Genomic DNA, 23,496 nt, shown 5'->3' with positions numbered 1-23,496 from the left:
GCAGCTTAACAATCCCAGTCCTTAAGTCAGAAAATTAATATGTCAAGCATTACTTTTACAACAATGTGTATAACATTGTACTTATTTTCATCTACATCATGTAATTTTTAATTATGAAACACATAAACAAATGAATTAATTTAAAATAATACAGCAAACAATGTTTTAAAAACATTTACTTATCAACAGCACATTACTTAGGTCTGTAGAATGTTTATTACAAAATTCAGGTATTTAAAAAAAGGACATTGTGCTAAAAAAAAATAGGTCCGTTTCAGATCTCCTGACCGTGTCTCCCGAATTGGCCCCGGCCCTCAACTTTGTATTGGTGTCGCCAAAAGAAAAAAAAAAAGAAAAAAAAATTGTTAATTTTCGTTCATATAAGATGTGCTGTCAAGCAAACAAAGAATATATTACAATACATGTATTTTTTATAAGCTTTAGTAGCCTTCCATTCTTGTACCCGAAAGACAAATAAAAAATAAAACAATCACTACCTACCGACCCTGTGTTTTTTTTCCAAGGAGACCCCAAATGGACCTTTTTTTTGGCCTTGTACAGATGTTATTTTATATTCAATGGAATGAGAAACCAATTATTAAATTTCTTGGACCTGTAATCGAAAAATTATCTTGACATAAGGTTACAACAAATTTGTTTGTTCATCAGTGTGAGTGTGTCTCATCTACATGTACACATGTACATGTAATTATCAAATTGAGTGTTGTTGTCTGTTTCACATGTTTCATCGTGTGAATGTTATGGCCTCATGAAAATTCTACAACTGTCTGAAATGGAACTGACTGCCAGCAATGAAACTACTCAATGTTATTGCATTCATGTTACTTGTATTTATTATCTACCATTGATATTTAAGATACAGATAACATGCTGAGTAGTGAAATTCTTATGTAGAGAGTGGTGTTGGAGTGACATAAATATGTCAATTAACCTGCCAACTAGCTGACATATTGGTGTAGTGCAGGGAAGTGCATATTAATAATACATGTTTACACACTGATGATGCAACCTGATGAACCATCACCAAGGCTTTTTGGGGAGCTGATTTTACAGGCTTTGTTTTAGTCATATTGGCATTTTTTTTATTTTCCCGAAATATTCAGACGTTTAGAAATAGGGCTTTTAAGTATAAACAAGAGGGCCTGAAAGGCCCAAAGTCGCTCACCTGAGATTCAAAGGAACTGACCTGTTCTGTGCAGCCCAAGATGTCATTGGAACAATATGTTCTTACCAACTTTCATGACTAGTGAACACCCTGGCAGCCACGTTTTTCAACAGACCAGAACCATTTTCATACACATCCAAGATATCATTTAAACAAATATACTGACCAGTGATTTCAATAGACGCAGAATCCTGCGTTTTGACGCGAGCAAATTAAAAATGACTCATTTTTGACGCAACCCTTTTTTCTGCTGTGCGTCATTTTGACGCGTCGCAAATTTGACCCGTGCGTCAGTCAGTTAACATCTCGAGTTCCATGGTAATAAATCCCGCTGTGCTCCTAATTGAAATTAATGTTTCAGTATTTGAAACTCGGTCTATAATCGAGCCATTATCGAGGGAATATCGCGGACGTTGTTTATCTTATCTCATCTCTTCCTATTCACATGTCACCGTCTAAATAGTGCGTGCCCAATAACTGGGTTATTAGCAGCAGTGATTACGTGATAATTGATTTACCATCCGATAATTGCAGGTTTTTTGCAGACTTTTCAGACGGCACGGTTAAAGAAAGTCAGCAAAATTAATTAAAGTAAAAACCATATTGATCAAATGTCTATTAATTACGTAGATCCAATAGTAGATCCAAGTCCAGCGAGTTTTGTCAGTTGTTAATCCACCGATAATTACGAGTAACACCCATCTTATAATGTAGCCTCTAGAGTGTTCACAAGGTTTTACTATAGCCATATAAGGAAAAATGCCCCGCCCCTTGGCAGCCATGTTTTTCAAGCAAATGTAACCATTTTCGAACTCATCCAAGATATCATTGAGACCAATCTTCCGACTAAATTTCATGAAGATTGGACAATAAATGTGGCCTCTAGAGTGTTAAACAAGGTTTTACTATAGCAATATAAGAAAAACTGTCCCGCCCCTGGCGGCCATGTTTTTTCACCGATCTGGACCATGTTCGTACTGGTCCGAGATATCAATGAAACCAATGTTTTGACCAAGTTTCATGATGATTTGGCAAAAATTGTGACTTCTAGGGTGTTCACAAGGTTTCTCTAAAGCCATATGAGGAATACTGCCCTGCCCCCTGGCGGCCATGTTTTTCAACTGACGGGAACCATTTTTTAACTCAACCAACATATCATTTAGACAAACATTTTGACAAAGTTACATGAAGATTAGGCATCAAATGTGACTTCTACAGTGTTCACAAGGTTTTTCTTTTTTTTTGAACTAGTGACCTAGTTTTTGACCCAGCACAACCCAGTTTCGAACTCAGTCGAGGTATCAATGGGACAAATGTTCCGACTAAATTTCATGAAGATCAGACAATAAATGTGGCCTCTAGAGTGTTCACAAGGCAAAATGTTGACGACGGACGACGCACAACGGACAAAAAGTGATCACAAAAGCTCACCATGAGCATGTTGTGCTCAGGTGAGCTAAAAAAGGGTTTGAGGTTGTCATATCCAATAAACAAGTATAAGTACATGTATGATATCTTTATGTAAATTATACTGTTTTTGTTGTATGTACATGTAAGTTTGATCAATAATAATGCAAAAGGTTTAAATAACCTGGTAAGCAATACATCTTTTTCCCAAAAATTAATTTAATGCTAAAAATTACAAATTCACTACCTTGTATTTCACTGCCTGGTCATATTCTCATTTATATGGTTAGAAAAAGCCCTCATCAAAATGTGAAATTATCATACATCCGTACACTTCTAGCACTACTAACTGTGAATGCTCTGGTTTGTATTATTGAGATACTTTTTATATTTGGCAATACTTTTCCAGTGAATTTAGCAACTATTTTAATAATTATGATAAATTATCACTACATTGTATTGACACATGTCTCGTATATATCAGACTGCATTATATTATTCATATGAAGTGAAATGACTCATACAAATATATGAAATGAATGAAAGCGAAGGGCTCTTCCCCTCTTCTTAACCAGGAAAAGGAGTCTTACCAAATTGGGAATTTTTTATCGACAAAATTTGCCATTTTGGGAATTTTTGCTTCGATGAAATGGCTTATTTGGGAAAAAAATTGTGAATATCATGCTTAAATAATTCAGTAGTTTAACAAATAAATTTGTTTTTATTTGTTATTTGTCTTCTTTATATAAACAGATGCAATAGTGGGCATGTTCAAAGTTTATTTCAACGTTTATTCAGGTACTGCAGTTTTGTTTTTCAGTTACAGTTACACTCTGAGATAAAAACTGAACAGTCAAAACCTTATAGCAGATATTTTTTACCAAAACAAACACTGGTTAGTCACACAAGTTATAAGACACTTCATTCTTAAAAAAAAAAATATTTTTTGGGGGGATTTTTTTATATAATTTCGGTTTAGGATCGGGTCCGTTTGCTTTGGGAGCGCCACCGTTTTCCGGAGGCGCAGACAGTGCTGAAAAAACCCTGTTAACATCTACATGTTTTTTTCCTTTATATATTATAAAGCACTCTGATTACATCAAATGCATAAATTTACATGTTCCTAGTAAAATGAATACTGGGAGTGTCGTGATGAATGTATCACAGATGAGAAGAGTCATTATTCAAATGGGGCATTGTCACTGAATTAAATAAGGGGCTGGTTGTTATAAAATTCATGTAAGAGGCCCAAGACATTCATGTAAGAGACAAACCGTTAATAAGGTGATTTTTTACATTCAAAATGATAATTGTTTTGTGGCTTACAATAGGTAACTTAATTACTGCTTGTGCATATTATTGGGAGGGACAGTGGACATTTCAACCCTATTTACAGCGTTTTTCTTATCATTTTGAGATTTTTTTGTCAATTTACACTAAATTAGAATAAATAATGTATGATACATACATTTCAAACTAGTGTTGATAAAACTTACATTAAACAGTTTTTAAAAATATTAAACATAAACATATCAGTAAAGTGGAAATTTCAACTTCAAAACTTTTCATTTCTAGACCAATAAACTCTATTACTAAACTGCAAAACGATAAGACAATGAAATAGGATTTTTGGACTGGACTTGTGGAAAAAGACACTGTTTGCCATCGGAACATGACTTAATAATGGCTATAATATTAGCTGAAAAAGCCCGGATTTACATGTACTTTGCTGCACAATGATTTTGGCTATTGGATGGCTATCTTTAGACTGTTATTTATTAATTAATCATTATTTACATGTCATAAATAGATCAGCTATTATCATTGCTCCAAGATAAACACTTAAAGCTATGCATAAAATAGTATGTTGTGTAAACCTTCCATACCTTTCCCTGAGCTTTTCGGTACCGATGTATGGCCTTCTCAATCAATTCACGAACCAGTATCTCACCATCTCCGCATGGAACAAGGACTTTCACTTTGTCAAAGCACACTGTCACTTTCATTGGCATTGTTTGCACATAATTGACATATTCAGATCACACAACATTACTTCCACAATTTCATTTTAAATCCACAAAAACACACTTAAACACATTAGTCATTACTATGTAAACAAACAGGTAATTTGTGTACTTCAATACAGATTTCGTGAATGTAAAAATAAAAAAGCACTCTACACACCCTTTGAAAATGCACTGAATTATACAAATTTAACGAAAACAATTACTTGTACACAAATAACGACAACTCAGATTTAAAACAACACCGAATTCATATCCCCTCTTACAGTTACACTTACTCTACAGTCTACAGGTGATATTTTGTTTTCATCCTGATCGCATTTTACATTCCATTCCCACAAATAAACAATTGTGCAGATTTGATTTTGTGATAATTCTCATATATAGATTACTTGTAACACATAAACTCCGATTTAAACAGTAAGATCTCCATATTTTCTGTTATCAATGATTGTGAGTAAACTTTCTTGTTTACGCTTGGGGAACCGAACCGAGTATTTCCGCGTGAATGCAGGTAGCCTCGATTTGAACACAATGCAAGGGTTCTACCAGAGGCTCAATCGCCCGACTAGACATTAACGGAAATGGATTTTTCGTCATATTGTTTTTGTTTATGAAAACGCTTCGAAATAATTAAAACAAAACGTTTACTCATCGGTTAAACATGCATATGAGCTATGTGATTAAACTAATCACACAATCAGACCAGATTAAACATCAATGACTTGCTGTCCATGGAAAATTATCGTCGTAATAACCAATAATGAAAGACAAAAATATCCTTTTTTTTAAAAAAAAATACTAAATGTGGACTGAAAAAGATGTTTTGTCAAAATTTTAATTTATGATTATCATAGTAAAATAATTTTAAACCTTATTGTGCTAAACATATTGTTAAGCCATTATTGTGCTTAAATAATATCCATGATTAATAACTCTAGTCAGACTATTTTATATATTTTAATGCTATATAATAACTATGCTGTTTCATAATCTGTATCTACAGATATCTGTGCTTGAGTAGTTTCAATTTTAGCAGTTTGCTAGGATGATTGTTTTGATTGTCTTATTATCTAAATTGTATATTTATCTAAATAATTAATTGATTGATTGGTTTGATAATTAATCGATTTCGTTATCCAATATGGTGTTGCCATGTATTGCTCATTTTGTCATGTTAAACAGTTTTTAACATTTTTAATAATGTGTCTTAAGTTATGTAACTGTATACTGTATGTGCTATTGTGTTATCATGTAAATGTTGAGTTTATAAGTCGGTTTTAAAAGCTCTTCAGAGCTTGTGTTAATTTGTTTATATACCCGACTTTATAAATAAATATAACTTGACTTGACTTGACTTGGGTGAGCGCATACGTATATGTCGGCTGACTGAATTGTTTTTTTGTGTGGCTAGAAAAAGATGTATATTTAAACCGGTCAGCCACTTCGTGTTTATATTTTGGCTCACGTTGTTCGTTCTTAATTCTCTTTGTTTTGGTTAAGGGTCAACGACGTCGTAATAAAAAGTTATTGAAGGAAAAACTTCGACAGTTCTGTTGTTTTGTGACGCCACTAATGAGAAATCGGATGTTAAAACATAATATTCTCTCATAATATACAACATATTGATCGCGGTGGTGTAGTGGATGAGGTGTCCGCCTAGCGATCGGGGGTTCGTGGGTTCGCTCCCCAATCTGGGAGCGTTCTCATTATCTCCTCCATAGACACCTAGTACTGGTTCTTCCCAGGAAACTGACTCGATAATGTCCCTCTGCCTTTAATGCTCTAAAGGGCGGTTGGCAGTATATATAGATACATATGTACATGAATGTAAAAAATATTACCCAAATCATACCACTTTTTTCATGCGGCTGTTTTGTCTGTTACAGTTATTGGTTGCCAAAATATATGTGTTCAATACCCTTCTTTATAGCATGACTTTCTTTTAATATCACATTATGAGACGGCTTTCAAATTACAAACCCAACTAATACCTATTACAGTTTGCCTAAAATGTTGTTAAAGCCACAAGTATACACAATTTTTAAATTAGTATCTTAAATCCGTTCAAGAGTACAGTCATTAATTCGGACGAATGTCATTTAATTATACATATTCATCCATAAAAGTTTAGGTCACACTGTGTTCAAGTCATGAAATACGAGCAAAAACAACACACAATACATCGATAGCTAAATAACTATAAGGGTTAAATAGTATGCGCATAATTTCAAACTGTTGGTTGACTTTATATTTCAACGGAGAGATTCCCGGTAGTTGTATAAGAAACCGACTGAAATAACGAAATATAAAATGCAAAAATATTGTTTTCGTGTATTTAATTTATGTTGTTCAAATACAATGTATGTCATGTATATATCTCAAAAGAAAACATTATCCGTGCTGCGTAAGCATTTACTAGCACCTAACTGTCAAATAAATGAACGCTGAAAAAAATCTAGTGTTAAAGCCTCATTTAAAAACAAACATCTCCTGAAATAAGACGACTAGATCATTGTTGTGATACATAGAGATATCAAGACCCAATTTGAAAGCAATGCTTGAAAATAAATCCCTACGTTCAGTAACTTTTTTGTTTAATAGCTACACACGAATTTATAAACAGAATAATTTCTAATTAAAATTATACTTTTAATGGTAGACAACACTCGTATGGTTTTTACCCAATACATTAAGAATTATCTTTCCTTATAGTATGACATTCATTTACATTATCTGAACCGAACGTTCAGAAATAAATCGCTGGAAATATATCCTCTGAAAATGGATGTTCAATTTCGAAAAGTACGCTGTAACCTTGAAGTTTAACTAACCGATTGTTATAATTGCACATACTATCCATTTATGAGATGTTTAGGAAGTTATTGCAATCTTTTTACGCGCGATGTCATTTGTCTCCCATTCAGACAGTTCATTAATGCAAATAATTTAATAGCATTCAGTTCAGTTTATTGTTAGCAAAGATCCACGAATCAATTTATTACAAAACAGGTTTTGCCTGAAAAAACACACAAAGTGAAATCACATTTAAGGAGTAATGTGACTTTCTTGATATTTAAAATGCGTGTTTGTTTAATGAAAATTATCAATAAAAATATCGATGTGTTATAAAACAACAGTGACCTGACGTCGATCAAATTAAATATAAACATTTTTCCCGAGCCGTGAAACACGTTGGAAACAATTCGTGAGTTCTTTTTCATAATTATGATCATCAATGAAGTATGTTTGTTATTCTGTTTCGAAGCACTCACAAAAGGTCTTGTTCTAGCCACGACATTTGACTTAAGTTTGACTTGTTAAGTTTGAGCACATTTTTTTTTCGATCAACTCGTTTTCAGATTCCCATTTACTTGATATAGTTATTAACTCCGATATTTAATTAAGTCACAAAAAGTGTTCACTTTAATTGGTGGTTTGGCAAAAAGAAGCAAACCAATAGTATCAAAAAGGCCTGCAAATGCTCACCCGAGGTCAAGGGTTTTAACCCGTCGCCCTAGGAAGTTGAAGTTTGTCTGTTCATTTCTTCGGGGTTGTTGACCTCGTGCATGCACCGGACCTCTCAATTAACAGATGCATTTCTTCTTTATATAGCATGGGTCTTTTCGAAAAATAGTGCGTGTAAATTACATCACAAAAGCTATATGTAAAGTGAAACGTGTAGCTTATGGATTTAAATGCGAAAGGTATTATTTTGTTATTTCCTTCAAAGAGTGGTTTCTTATTAAAAGGTTGTTTATTATTAAAGAAGAAGAAAATCAAGATCATTGAAGATAGTTGATCATCGAGATTTATTTAATAGAAATATTGGAAAACCGTAAGTAAGGGATGTTATAATATTATTCATCTCCCTTTAAACCTGCAGGTAATATGCGATGGTAAATGCGTTTGTTTATCAGTTGCGTGAAAACACACGTTGGATCAGCACGCGATTTATTACATCTTACGGAGGTTCCGCAGAAAGTCGATGTATCACGATTGGTGAAAACAATTAACACTTAACATAAAGTAAAATGTCGTCTGTTAAAATCTTAAATTTTTTTTTTAGAAAATATTTATCACTAGCACTTTGTAGGTGTGAACTTTTCATAGAATGAAATAACCTAATGCATTTGTCATTTCTTTCCTGACGTTCTGACGATATGTCTTAACGTCTATATTGATTACATATGTTTCTACAAAGATTATTATTATGGTTTCCAATGCGAGTCTGAAGGTCATATTCTACGATCTTTGTTCATGTTTTCGACATGAATATTCAGCGGTTCGTTTAAACTAAATCTGAATAATCTTAGTCTGCTCCATCTTGGAAACATTTTGCACTAAAATGTATTTACTTATTTGGGAGTATTGAATGACATTTGACACATTTAATAAAGATCATATACATCAAGCCCAGCGTAGAAGTGGCATACATCTATTTGACAATATGAAGTTTAAAGAAACCTTATAATACAAATGTACTTGTAATCATACTGGCTCTTTGCATGATGCGTGCGTAGAACATTAATGTTTTATTAAATCAAATATTGAAAAAAAGAAAAAAAAAACACAAACTATTTTATTTAAATTTCTTTTTAATGTGGTATCCTTGTCTTATTATGTTAAATTGAAATGCATACATATTTGATGCGTTGTATATGTGTATATATATAGAGAGAGAATAACAGGTTACTGTTCCTTCGTTTTGTAATATATCAGGCGAGGCTTAGAATAATATAATGACGAGCCGTTATTTTATTCGTGCCGAGCCTGATACATTACAAAACGATGGGACAGTAACCTGTTTTTCTGTTTATCATTCCACAATTTGTCCACAAATGGGACAATACATCTTAAATATCGATATAGTCATTGCACTCGCAAGTGTTGCACGGAAAGTCAAGACAAATGATAACTGTATGCTAATCCCCAACAATTAAAAGAAACGATTTAACACGCTTATGTCAATATTGACACCATCATCAAAATGTCAATTTCAATACACATCTCCAAAATGGCGTCTCCAAACTATTCATTGAAGAGTATTCTACGATTAAATTTGTCGCTGCAGTCCATTCCTGATCTCCAATTCAAGATGTTTATAATTAAAGCGGATGTACTCTCCCTATTCGTAGTGCAAACAACTTTTATTTTCCATACAATGTTTAAAATAAGCGATTTTTCGTGTCGTCCTTTCGAACGCCGTTGCTACATGTGTGTCAACGTGTAAAAGCCGGATCAGCAAAATCATCGTACATTTTAAATATAAAAAATGGATTGTCTTGCAGATTTTTAGGAAAGTGTGGTATGATAAACAGAAAAACAGGTTACTGTCCCATCGTTTTGTAATATATCAGTCTCGGCACGAATAAAATAACGGCTCGGCAAGCCTCGCCGTTATATTATTCTAAGTCTCGCCTGATATATTACAAAACGATGGGACAGTAACCTGTTATTCTCTATTTATTACCACTCAGTAGGTTCGTTCAAGAATTGGTTAACAAAAATAAAGATACATATTTTGTGACTTGTTTCATGACAGTTTTAAACGCGTCTTGTTTTGCATTAGTTCATTAATGGAAATTAAAGTGATATTATGGGCATCTTACAGTTTATAGGTGTCTATCGCAACCGTTGTTTATTTTTGGTGTTTTCACTTCATATACACTTATATTTGTTTATGCAGCATCAACATACAAAAACAGTATCCCGGAAACAGAAAAATAATGCATTTGAATATCAACCGTACTTTCGTTTTGACAACTGACGACAGAAATGATTCGATTTACGATGTGAATCTAAATCTAGTTTTAGTGCAGATTCGTTCATACGACACAAAGCCACTATCGTTTCGGCTTAGAGGACTGGGTGAGTCACGTAAAATATCGAATATAATATATATATATATATATATATATATATATATATATATATATATATATATATATATATATATATATATATATATATATATATATATATATATATATATATATATATTTATAAACAACTGGTAGCAAGATGAGTTGCAGATAACTGATCAGTAACCACATATTAACTTACTCTTTTGGCCTGTTAATTCCTTTCTGCTCAATTTAACAGTGAAAAATGCCCATAATATCACTTTAACTAATAATCATCAGTTCAGTTTATTGTTTCCACATATCCGTAAATAAATTTGACGGAAATAAACTTAAATCACATTTAAGTAATAATGTGACTGTGTTGATATTTATGATGCGGCTTTTTACTTTAAGTTTGACTCACTTTTTTCGACTTATTCGTTATCAGATAAAATACCAAAGTTTACATGGACAATCGTACTGTATGAACGTATTTACATCATATTGTAACAAATCCCGTCATTTTAGTCAAAATATTCACACAAACATTCCCCGTAGAAGTGTTTACTTTCATAGTTGTTTTTGCAAACAAATATCAAAAAGGCCTGCAAGTACACACCCAAAGTCATGGAGTAACCGAAATTACCCCGTCGCCATTGGTAGTAGAAGGTTTGTTTGTTGCTTTGATAATTCGGGGTTATTGACCTCGAGCAAGCACCGGGCCTCAATTCTGAAGCGTGCACTTCTTCTTTATATAGCATGGTTGATCTCAATTATTATTGCATTCTGTTGCATTACACATGTGTGTGTGTTTTAATTAAAGTGTGTTTATGGATTTTAATGCGATTAAAGTATGTTTTTAAAATTACATTCAAAGAGTGGTTTCTTACCTAATTGTTATTTGTTATTAACAGAAAAAATCCATTAATATGCAGGTAGTTGATCATGGAGATTAATTGCATAGAAATATTGGAAAACCTTTATTAAGGGATGTAATAATACTAATCATCTCCCTTAACACCCGCCCGCATTATGCGATAAGTGCGCTTGTTATCAGTGGCGTGAGCAAAATGAACGAACATTACGTTAAGTGATTGCTATATGATTGGTTTGTATTTATAATGCGTGTATGCTTACTTTATAATGAAACATATCGCATATAAATCAATCCATGTATCAAATATCAAGAGTGACCTGATTTATGATAACGATCAATTCAACTATTTTATACGAGCCTTGAGTGTCAAAAGGATTCGCAGAGCTATAACAGTGTTTGGGACACTATCTGTTTTGTTTTGTTTTCAATATACAGTGAGGTACATCGTAAGAGAGGGTACTAAAGTGACAAACAATATTGGCTCTAGCGGGTCACAAAATAACAGCCCCCCGCTAAGAAAATTCGTGGCGAATAAAGTCGAGATAAAGAGCCAATATAAATACGAAATAAATACGAATTACTTTCTTACTGATACGGCTGGAAAGTGAGCTACATTTAAAAAATGGCTTTCCGTTTTACTGCTTTGATCAACTGCATGAATATGTTTGGTGACTTTATGTTACTAACTTTCTCAAGACTCAAGCAATTTTCTATTCTATAAGTTTATTTCTAGTTTATTTCTTCAAACTGTTAACATAATAGAGGAAACCAAACACCGATCTAATTGGTTGCATCGGAGAGACTTTCTTGAACCAAGTTTATTGCTGTGTCAAGAACAGCGAAGTATAAGTTTACTTTGAACTTGTCTTTAGATCCTGAATAAGTTCATTGCAATCCCCTTTTATGCAATTTGTTTTTCTGCTAAATTACGGGTGGGTTGTTTTTAAAAGTTTTGGTATCTCTCAATTGACTACAATTTCAGCTGCATTTCCATTATTTTATCAGACTCCGTGTTGTTTCTGCGTTTTACTGGAAACATCTTTGTTTCATCCAGGTGATTGATGACGACATTTATGCATAATTCATTTGAATGAAGTTGTTTACTGGTCATGATGATCTGAAAAAATAAGTCATTTCACACAACAAGAAACAAGAAAAACGACAAACTTAAAAGTAGAAACTGCTTTTGCAGTACCCCGTGCGTCTATTTGTGATGTATTACCAAATGTTCCTGTTGTGTTGTTTTTTGTCATCCGCAATCCCTCGTTTTTATCTCTAAGCCGATAGCAAAAATGTTACAAAGCATCCAATCAACTTTCAGGTCTTCTTTTCTCAGTGGTTTAACAGTTATATTAGAAACATGTCGATTCGAAACGTCCCAACCACGAGTTGATGCAGAAAAGAATACATGCACATTTGTCACTAGATCAAAGAAGGCTGAAGCTTCGAAGCAACATTTTGCATTATCATTAACAGCCAAAATCAAAGTTTGTGGACATCAAGGAAAAACGTCGGGGGTAGACATTAAAAAAAACTCGTTGGACACCATTGTGTTTTCATACTAGTACGAGTTGTCTCCTTTAGAGGAACATAAACCCAAAAATGTTCCTTTACAAATGCTGCTCCTTCTGCAATCTGATTACTTGTTTTTGAAATCTCATCCACAAAGCGAATGAACATGGTCATCTGTTCAGGGCGACCAGCATCTGGTGTGCAATTTAAAATTATTTGGAAAGTACTTAGCAATACGAGCAGATGCTATAATGTTTGTTTGATCGGATTGGATAAAAGGTGAATACGTTCATTATGTATGTCTTTGTCTAGATAATGTACACGTTGTCTCCAATCTTTCGAAGATGCTCATCCTAAAGTGGGTCAAACAAAGATATAAATTCCTCAAATTTCAGGAATCCACCGTTATCAGAAGTGGTCAGTTTCTCATGCGACTCACGAAAAGCAAGATTTTGCATACCAAGAACTTTATCAATCAGCCGTTTTCAGATTTGCTGCAAATACGGTACTTCATTGTTAATGGGACGCAAATGTTCGTAATCAATTGTTTTCATGTGTTGCAGTCGAAGTTCTAATTCCTTCCATGACTGAACATTCGCTAGATTTTCACTGCTTTTCCCTTGCGCTGTTAGAATTGCGGACAATCACGTGAACCTTTATAAGAATAAAATTTCGCAACTGTTGTACCGGAAAAAATCTTTTCAGCAGAAACAATAAACAGGGTAATTACTTACAGAACACTGCAGCCAAAGTCTGCGAAATTCATCTCAATTGATAAGCCTGCGGTTGTTATTATTTTTTATGAATTTCCTTATATGACTGTATTTAGGAAAATTGAATTGCTAAACCTGTTCTGTTCCATGGTTAATGAAATCTTGTTAAAGATGATTAATTCGTTCGACCAAACTCTTCTTGATACTGTCATTTCTTTTGATAACTTACCGCATCCCTGTCTGCTTCGGTTTGATGGTTTAACTCATATGGATAATCATCGTTAAATACGGGTAACCGTTGTGCTATATTTTAAACTCCTTTTTGGAAATAAAATTTCATGTGTAAGTTAAAGTATCGACGTCAAATGATTTTAAATACAACGTTGTACGCAAGTACAACTAGGTTTCTTACGCACTGCTTACATACACAGGCTATCGGCATTAGCCCCACCCCCACCCCACCGCTACAAAAAAGAGTCAGTATAATGATTTTTTTAAATTATTATTTGTATTCATTTAAAGCATATATTGTATACATACATGTCTTTCATTTGCAAACAATGGTTTTAACAAATTATACATAAATATGCCTTATAATGTTTTAGACCTTGGTTTGTAACATTTCTATCAGTGAGAACAGGATCTGTTCTAATATATATAATAATCAATGATGTTAAAAGATTAAACAGAAAGAAATATAAACTAAAAATAATATATGAAATGATAAACTAACATTAAAGGGGCCTTTTCACAGATTTTGGCTTTTTTTTTAACTTATTCATTAAATGCTTTATATTGATAAATGTAAACATTGGATCGTAAAAGCTCCAGTAAAAAATCAAGAATAAAATTAAAAAAAGGAAAAGAACATTGCCCGGAGCAGGTTTCGAACCAGTGACCCCTGGAGTCCTGCCAGAGTCCTGAAGTTAAAACGCTTTAACCTACTGAGCTATTCCGCCGGGAACACATGCTAAACGTATTTTATACATTATATAAGCAATCTTCGTAGTTTCACAAAATTTAACGACAAAAACAGAACTCTCCAAATTATTCAATCGTTTCGCGTTGCAACGCTTTATAATTTTTAGGTTTTAAAATCGTCAAAAGATGCATATAATGGCTATATTAGAGCATGGTAAATGTTCAGTATTACTGTTTCCTCACAAATATCATAACCAAAACGAAAATTTGCGAATCTGAAACAACTTTTTTCAATTTTGTCAATTTACCAAAGCGTGAAAAGATCCCTTTAAGAGATTTGAATATTTAAGTGGACAAGCATTATGAATATTGAATTCGATTCGATTTTTGTTCAAAAATATGCAATGTATCATTACTGAGGGCTATTTGTTTCTCAATCTGGATTTTTAGTGTCAGGCTATGTATAAAACAATAAAAAATTTGGTAGTTGTTTCTTGTTTATCATTTAACAGAAACCGGACCTGAATGTAGTTGATTAAAAGCTTATACCTGCTTTCTAGGATTTTATCAGTTACAAGCAATTTGCATGATTAACTTTTCTGAAAATAAAGTAAGTCAATTCATTATGCATTTATTCCCTTGCGAACTGACGATATGTTATTATGGCTGTGTTGATTACATATGAATGATCTGAATGCAAATCTTTTATTCACATCAAATCAACATCGAGATGTTACATAATTATTAGGTGATTGGTGTAATTGGAGCGAACAGAAAGGGTATTTATGAAGCTATCAATGCGGAAATGGATAGAAATAAAAATGTCATTAAAGGTATAAACAATAAAAGTCATTTGCTACTCTGCAATTTATGCCAAACGTTTTTCATGGTATTAATGGTATTCCTGTCATGCTTAAGGTGTAATTTTCATGTTCAGATATAAATAATATACATATGTTCTTCATTTATTCATTAAGCATGCACATTTCTACACCGTTGAAGTCGACAATGAATGTTCTCCTGATACCATAGTCCGTATTACGCAATTACAGAGGAGAAAATAACTTTTAATAAGTAATTATTTAAAGACATTTTGGTAAATCCATATCCTCATTGATAGCTTGATAAACATCAAAATCAATTAATACATCCCTTAAAGTTTGCTATAAATATATCAATGATCAGACAATCATAGAACAGCTCGATATTGATTAGTTGTGTAAAGGCGATTTAAAACAAGACCATCCGAGTGTAATCAATGCAGCCGTTAAGACATATCTTCAATATAACCGGTAATAAATAACAAATGTTTTGTCTGATTAATTTATTTCATTTTCAGTAAAGTTCACACCTGCAAAGTGCTAGCGTTTGATGTGATGTTTTATACAAAACTTGTTTTTTTCCACATTTTACTGTATGTTTAATGATAATTGTTTTTAATGGAGATCATTAATATTATTACACACCTGCAAAGTGCTAGCGTTTGATGTGATGTTTAATACAAAACTTGTTTTTGTCCACATTTTACTGTATGTTTAATGATAATTGTTTTTAATGGAGATCATTAATATTATTACACACCTTTGTGAAAGTTTTCAAATATTTTTATGAAATGAAACTCAATGATCAAGCTAAGAATATTTTAGGAATTTTCCTCTTTAAGATGATCAACAATTCAGATAGAAACCACACTTCGAAAGGAATTCAAAATCCTTTTCTAATCGCATTAAATCCATAGACAACAGACTTCATTTTAAAAATAGCATCTGTGGTGTAATTGGAAGCTAATATTCTTCGAGGAGACACAGGCTTTATATAGAAGAAGTGCTACCCGTTTATTTGAGGTCCGGTGTGTGCCCAAGGTCAACAATCCCGAAGTTCAACCATTTACAACAACAACTAAGGGCGACGGGCGAAAACCCGTGACTTTGGATGGACAATTGAAGGCCTTTTACTAACATTGGTCTACAAAAGCATCAACCAAACGCTTGTAAAACGTGATTCATTTGCCAAAAATGACGGGATTGATAACTATATCATGTCAATAAGTAGATACAGTACGATGAACAATGTGAACCATTTATCTCATAACGAGTATGATGATTAAACATGAGCTCAAACTTTTTAATCTGTGTCGAAGAACAAAACTTGTCCTTCTGTTCTTTCAAAAGTTATTTTAAGTGCCATTTTGAAAGGTCTTAATACACTTGTTAGAACAATTTACAACCACAGTTGCATTAACAATACATCGTATCTACTTTGTGGTTCTTAATTTTGGCAATGTTATGCCTTGTAACTTACGACTAGAGGAATACGAGCCTTTTACGGAACTAGTAAGCGTTTATCAATTTACAGTGTCATAATTAAATATATCCTAATCAATGTTTTCTTTCTTCAAAGGCGATAATCGGACGACGCGCCTAAAACCATTATAAATACGTTGCACTAAAAAGCCAGGATGCGTCCTTATTAAGTCACCAAATTATGTCTTTCGAGAGAACTCAACATGAAGAATCCTGGCCGAAAGACTGGTGATGCCGTTGATACACGAGGTTGAATAATTGGCAAAAATCTACGATGCCGACTGTGATATGTGTTAGGTGTTTGATATCTGAGATGACAAAATTGACACAGATTGTGTTAGTTACAAAATACTGTTAACAAAAGAACGCAGGTAATTGTGTCACTATGCGAAAGATGTTGCCAATAATGATGTTTCTTCTCAATAAAAAGCATCGCAAGGGACCTCTTTCCCTACGGACAAGGGTATACGTAAAAATTCACAAAAGTCCGTTTACAACGGCACTATCATTAAAAGAAATAAAGAGTGTTCGTTATATGCAAGATGAATCCAGCAGTAAAGAGGTCCAAACCTGTAGCGGAACCGTGTTAGGTCCGTGGACTACAATTGGGTAAGCAATAGTAAAAACGTTAAAAAATAAATGTTATTGGTAAATGTCGACAGGCTGCGTTCTAAAGTTGTGGTTCTTGGAAGATTATTTTCATGTGCAGTAAAATTGTGTTTTGTACAAGTGTGGGCCAAGGGCAAGGTTTTGAGCTTCTTAAAACTGCGTCGATACCGTTATGCTTTAAAAACACCAGTTGTGTGTTGTTTTTTTGTCAATGTGTGTGTGTCGTTACTTTTTCGATCGTTTTGTGATAGACAGTTTGGAAATAATTATTTTGTAATAAGTACTAGACTATGAGCTTAAATGCACCTAAAAGCATCAACATTACATAAGAGTAATCAATAAATGTAACAATGTGTCTTTACTATAGTACGAGTTATTCTATGTCTGACGAAGACAATTAAACATGGAAACGAGCATGGGCAATATCGACACAAGTTGCTGATTACTTTCAATCGACTCAAGTAAACAGGAAAGAGAGAGTGCAAGAAATTAAGCAAATATCTTAAGTCTTCGTTAAGTCGCTGTAGTTATTTTCATTACCTGTGAAACGTTGATGTTTTGAGTGCATTAAAGATTTAATTAAGAACCACTTGCCAAACAGTATGCCACAAAACAATTGTATGTATTAGACAAAACAAACAAACATGATAAAAATAGTGTCCACTAACGACTCATAAAGATCAATGCGAATCATTAGGATATCAATGCGGTTTTAAGAAGCTCCATACCGTTAGCACAGACTTATCAATACACCAATTTAAGTGCGAATGAAAATTAACTTTATATGATCTCAATGTTTAAACATGACCGGTCGAAATTGACCGATACTAGTTATTTTCGGAGCGTTCCTATTCGCGCTTGCCCAATTGTAGTCTACCGATTTCTCGCCTCTCAACATCCGTTACTGATTTGGACCTCTTTCATCGACGGATTCATCATGTACATCACTTAGCTTAATTTTCCTGTTTCTAAGTGCCGTTGTTAAAGAACTTTCAACATTAACCTGAGAGCGCTTTGCTAGGGGAAAAAGGTACTTTGAAAGGATGTTTATTTAGAAAGAACGCATGTTATTTCATGAGCAACATCTTTGTCATGGGTACATAATTACTTTCATTCTCTCGTTTACTGTATCGTTTTTAAAATCATAGTATGTGTCATAAGTGTCGTCCCTATCGGCGCAGGTATCCATTACCAAATAAATATAAAATACGTTCAATAATCAGCAACTTTGAATTTGTCCAAACGGGTTGTCATAACTGTACACCATATAATATGCCACGTATAGGAAGTTATTGCAATCGTATAAGCGCAATGTTTGTCTCCAATTCAGACAGTTCATTAATATAATTAATTTATGGTCATCAGTTAGGTTTGTTGTCGCTGACTCAATTTATTGTAAAAATAAAATAAACGGTTCTGCCAGAAAAACATACAACAATGAATCCACATTTTAGTTATTATATGACTGTTAAGATTTTTTTAATGCGAGGTTGTTTAGTTTTTCAATTAAAAATATCATCCTCAGATCTTTCTCTGCAGTATACAAAATTCGTGACCAGAATAATGATGACAAGATTTGCACTAGAAAATTTCTGATAATTACTAACAAATAAAACTTCAATATTCAGAGGTTGTTCAAGGCCACTAATTTCATAAAAATATTTTGAAACATTAAAAGGGCCTTTTCACAGATTTTGGCATGCATCGAAGTTTGTCATTAAATGCTTTATATTGATAAATTTAAACATTGGATCTAAAAATCTCCAGAAAAAAATCTTATAAATAAATAAAAAAAATAACATTTTTTATTCCTCTATAGGGCTCGAACCAATGACATCTTTTATACTTTATATAAGAAATCCTCGTAGTTTCACAGAATCTAACGATAACAACAGAACTCTCCAAATTATTCAATCGTTTCGCGTTGCAACGCTTTATAATTTTCTAAATCGTTACCAATCGTGATACATCGGCTATCTCGGATTCCTCCGTAAGATAGGCCTCGTGGCTAACGGTCGCCATATTGCCTTGTATTACTACTTTACTACCCAAAAGGTTGTCAGTCTATTGTTATGAGGCTGTATACAATGCGCGTTGAACTAGCGCCAAACTTTTTACCGAAACTTTGATATTAACAGCACTATTAACGTTCATTTGTGTTGCATTTTGACCTATTATCCAAGTGATTTACTTTTCCATTATTATTTAATCACCCTATCATCCAATTTTTAAGATGAAATTACGGTGTTTACAAAACCAACCAAACCGAAAGTGAAACTGGATGCATTACGTTTCGCGATGTAAACATTAAATATTTGTACTGTTTGAGGAAGCGAATCGATAATAGACGTTGGAATATGTATGCAATACAGACTATCATTGCCGATTGTAGTACTGGCTAAAAAATACCTTTTATGACCGGTCATGTATAGAACGTTAATCAAATAGTGACCATAAATCACTACAAATGTCTGGGTTGTTCATTAATATAATTTATGCACGTTTCTGATCTAATTGCCTGTATCTAGTTGTAATTACCATGATATTGAAAAAAATAAAACGTTTTTTTAATAAATTAACATTACATGTTTTATTTTTATCATTTAGGGAATATATTATTGTATCATTATCATCATTTAATATTCTGAAAATGATCTAAATTATCATGATTACTTTAAAGTAGAATTTTTAAATTTTACTCATTATTTTTAATGAATTTGCACATTTGCTTGATTCAAAATAAAATGTATTAATAAGGGTTTCAGTTGTTAGTTTTAACCAATTTTTAGCTCGATTAAATTTAAAGTACTAACTACGTTCATGTATGTGAAATGCTCTTGAGTTCGTTTCCTGGGCCTAGAACCAGTACTTGGGTGTCTCTTGGAGATTTCTCAAGAATGCTCCCACACTGGGGATCAAACCAGTGACCTCCAGATCATTAGGTGGACACCACATCCATTACTCATCAGCGACCTTTAATTAGTAAATTACTTTAGTATTGCAGCATTATATAATGTAATGTTGCTACATATTTTTGGAAAATGATTAATGTGCAGTACTAAATAAATCTAAATGCATACAATTTTAATTGTGTATATTGTGTGATTATTAGTTACAAATTCCCTTTTTACAGGTATACTGGATTATGAAAGACTGATAAACATAAAATTGACAACGCATCTCCCCAACGATACTTTGTGTGGCTCATTCTCAGAACAAACCCATAGTCAGTGAGAAAACTACAGTGTAAAAAGACCACTTGATTGTGACAATTATGGCTGACCAAGCAAATGTAATCATTTAAAATAAAGAAAACTTCCAGTTCAATATACATTTTATACCAATTATGACATTGGCCAACACAGAAAATAATTATAAGGTTGATTTTCCCAAAATTGACTGTTACAATTGGATACTGTTTTAAGCTTCACTCTGCTTTGTCTGAAAATAAAAGTCCTAAATGATGTAATAGAAACATACATATTTAATTTTTAGTTTTACAAGGATATATATATATATATATATATATATATATATATATATATATATATATATATATATATATATACATATATTATAATATCTTTTTATCGATGGTCAATCAATTTTTTAAGTTTAACTAATATATACATACACATTTTATACATGTGTATGCTTTGATTTTTTTCTATTGAAGCCAAATTAATATCCCATTAGATAGATAGATAATATCACAGCAGTATTCCTAGTTTGTCTGCAAGTACTGCAGAAATCATGGATTATTATTTTACTGAGTCAGCCTTAATCTTTATATTATAATTGTTAAAACAGATTAAGATGTGCATTATACAATTGAGGATGCATCAAAATTTAAAAAAATGGTACATGTATAAATTAATAAAGAATCAATAACAATTAGAAACTGTGCATTTTTTTCCGTATTGTGTGAAAGGATTTGAAGTAATTATGTGTTTTTGAAATATGATTTATGTGAATTTGAATAAATATATAAAATTTAGTGATTTTCTCAGACAAAACTGTTAATTACATACTAAAGTATTCAGAATGTATTATTGTAATATTCATTCGAATTTTTTAGTACAAAAAGCACTTTTCCATGGCATTTGTATTTATAGTAATTGCATATTGTTTAATTCTGACAGCATTTATAAACTGTGTTCATGCAAGCATGAACACGGTTTCATTTTTTTTAGTATTTAAACAAGAGGGCCATGATGGCCCTGTATCGGTCCACTGCTGAAAAAAGGCTGAAACAAATTTCTCTGCATGTGCAAATACTTAAATATAGGCCCTATTTAAGCACATGTACACTTTTGTGACCTTCTGGGCTGGGTCAAATTTAACCCCAGGGGCATAATTTGAGCAAAATTTGTAGAGGACTACTATATCTCACTACATACAAAATGTGGTAGCCCAAGGTCCTAGAGTTAAGGACAAGAATATTTTTAAAGTTTTCACAAAATAAGCAAGATATAAGCGTATTTAATGTTCAATTTTGTGACATGCGGGTCAGGATCAAGTTTGACCCAAAGGGCATAATTTGAACAAACTTGGTAGAGGACTATAAGATGTTACTGCATACCAAATTTGGTAGCCATAGTCCAAATGGTTTTCGACAAAAAGATTTTTAAAGATTTCACAAAATAGGCGCTTTAAAAGCGTTTATTTAATTTTGTGACCCCCCGGGGCAGGGTCAAAGTTGACCCCAGAGGTATTATTTGAACAAATTTGGTAGAGGTTTATTAGATGTCACTACATAACAAATTTGGTAGCCCTAGGCCCAATGGTTATGGACAACAAGATTTTTAAAGTTTTCACAAAATAGGCCCCATATAAGCGTATGTTCAGTTTTGTGACCCCGGGCAGGGTCAAATTTGACCCAAGGGGCATAATTTGAACAAACTTGGTAGAGAACCATAACATGTCGCTACATACCAAATTTGGTAGCCCTATGCCTTATGGTTAAGGACAAGAAGAGTTTTAAAATATTCACAAAATAGGCACTATATAAGCATACAATTGATTTTGTGGCCCCCGGGGCAGGGTCAAATTTGACCCCTGTGGCATAATTTGAACAAACTAAGTAGAGGACTAAACAATGTCACTACATACCAAATTGTGAAGCCCTAGGCTTATGGTTATGGACAAGATTTTTTTTTAAGTTATCACAAAATAGGCATTATATAAGCATATGTTCAATTTTGTGACCCCCGGGGCAGGGTCAAATTTTACCCTAGGGATTAAATTTGAACAAATTTGGTAGAGGACTATTAGATGTCACTATATACCAAATTTGATAGCCCTAGGCCGGATTGTTATGGACAAGAATGTTTTTGAAGTTTTCACAAAATAGGCCTTATATAAGCATATGTTCAATTTTGTGACCCTCGGGGCAGGGTCAAACTTGACCCCAGGGGCATAATTTGAACAATCTTGGTAGAGGACTATAAGATGCCACTACATACCAAATTTGGTAGCCCTAGGCCCAAGGGTTATGGACGAGAAGATTTGTGTAAAGTTTTCACAAAATATACCCTATATAAGCATATGTTCAATTTTGTGACCCCCGGGGCAGGGTCAAATTTGACTCCAGGGGTAAAATTTGAACAAATTTGGTAGAGGACTATTAGATGTCTCTACATACCAAATTTGATAGCCCTAGGCCCAATGGTTATGGACAGGAGATTTTAAAAGTTTTCACAAAATAGGCCTTATTTAAGCAAATTTTCAATTTTGTGACCCCCAGGGCAGAGTCAAATTTGACCCCAGGGGCATAATTTGAACAAAGTTGAAAGAGGTTCACCCCAGGAACATTCCTAAGAAATTTCATCAGAATTGGACCAGTAGTTTAGGAGAAGATGTTTAAAGGAAAAGTTTATGCATGGATGCACGATGGACACAGGACCTTTGGCCAGTGGAGCTAAAAATCAAATTAAACATTTAGTTTTGATGTAAAATCAGTTTTAATATGCAAGTGTCTATTTCACTTATAAATTAAAACAGCATATGATTCATTATTGAAAAGATTATTCCAAGCTTGATGTCATATTTCAACTTTGCATAGTGTAGTTAATTGAACATTGTATTGAACTGTATGG

General features: G+C 33.1%; 1 protein-coding gene across 1 annotated transcript in view; it reads right to left on the bottom strand.

Moving 5' to 3' along the window:
* The window catches only part of LOC127854733 (partitioning defective 3 homolog), a 47,788-nt gene extending 42,670 nt beyond the window's left edge, over positions 1-5,118 (bottom strand). The window contains exon 1 of the mRNA XM_052389792.1: positions 4,480-5,118. Coding sequence (XP_052245752.1) covers positions 4,480-4,605 — 126 coding nt within the window. The 5' untranslated portion in view covers positions 4,606-5,118. The remainder of the gene's footprint in view (positions 1-4,479) is intronic.
* Positions 5,119-23,496: the final 18,378 nt, after the last annotated feature.

This window comes from Dreissena polymorpha, chromosome 13, assembly GCF_020536995.1.
Source record: "Dreissena polymorpha isolate Duluth1 chromosome 13, UMN_Dpol_1.0, whole genome shotgun sequence".
Classification (NCBI taxonomy): domain Eukaryota; kingdom Metazoa; phylum Mollusca; class Bivalvia; order Myida; family Dreissenidae; genus Dreissena; species Dreissena polymorpha.
Note: the sequence above shows the minus strand (reverse complement) of the source record. Positions and strands in the feature narration are given on the sequence as shown.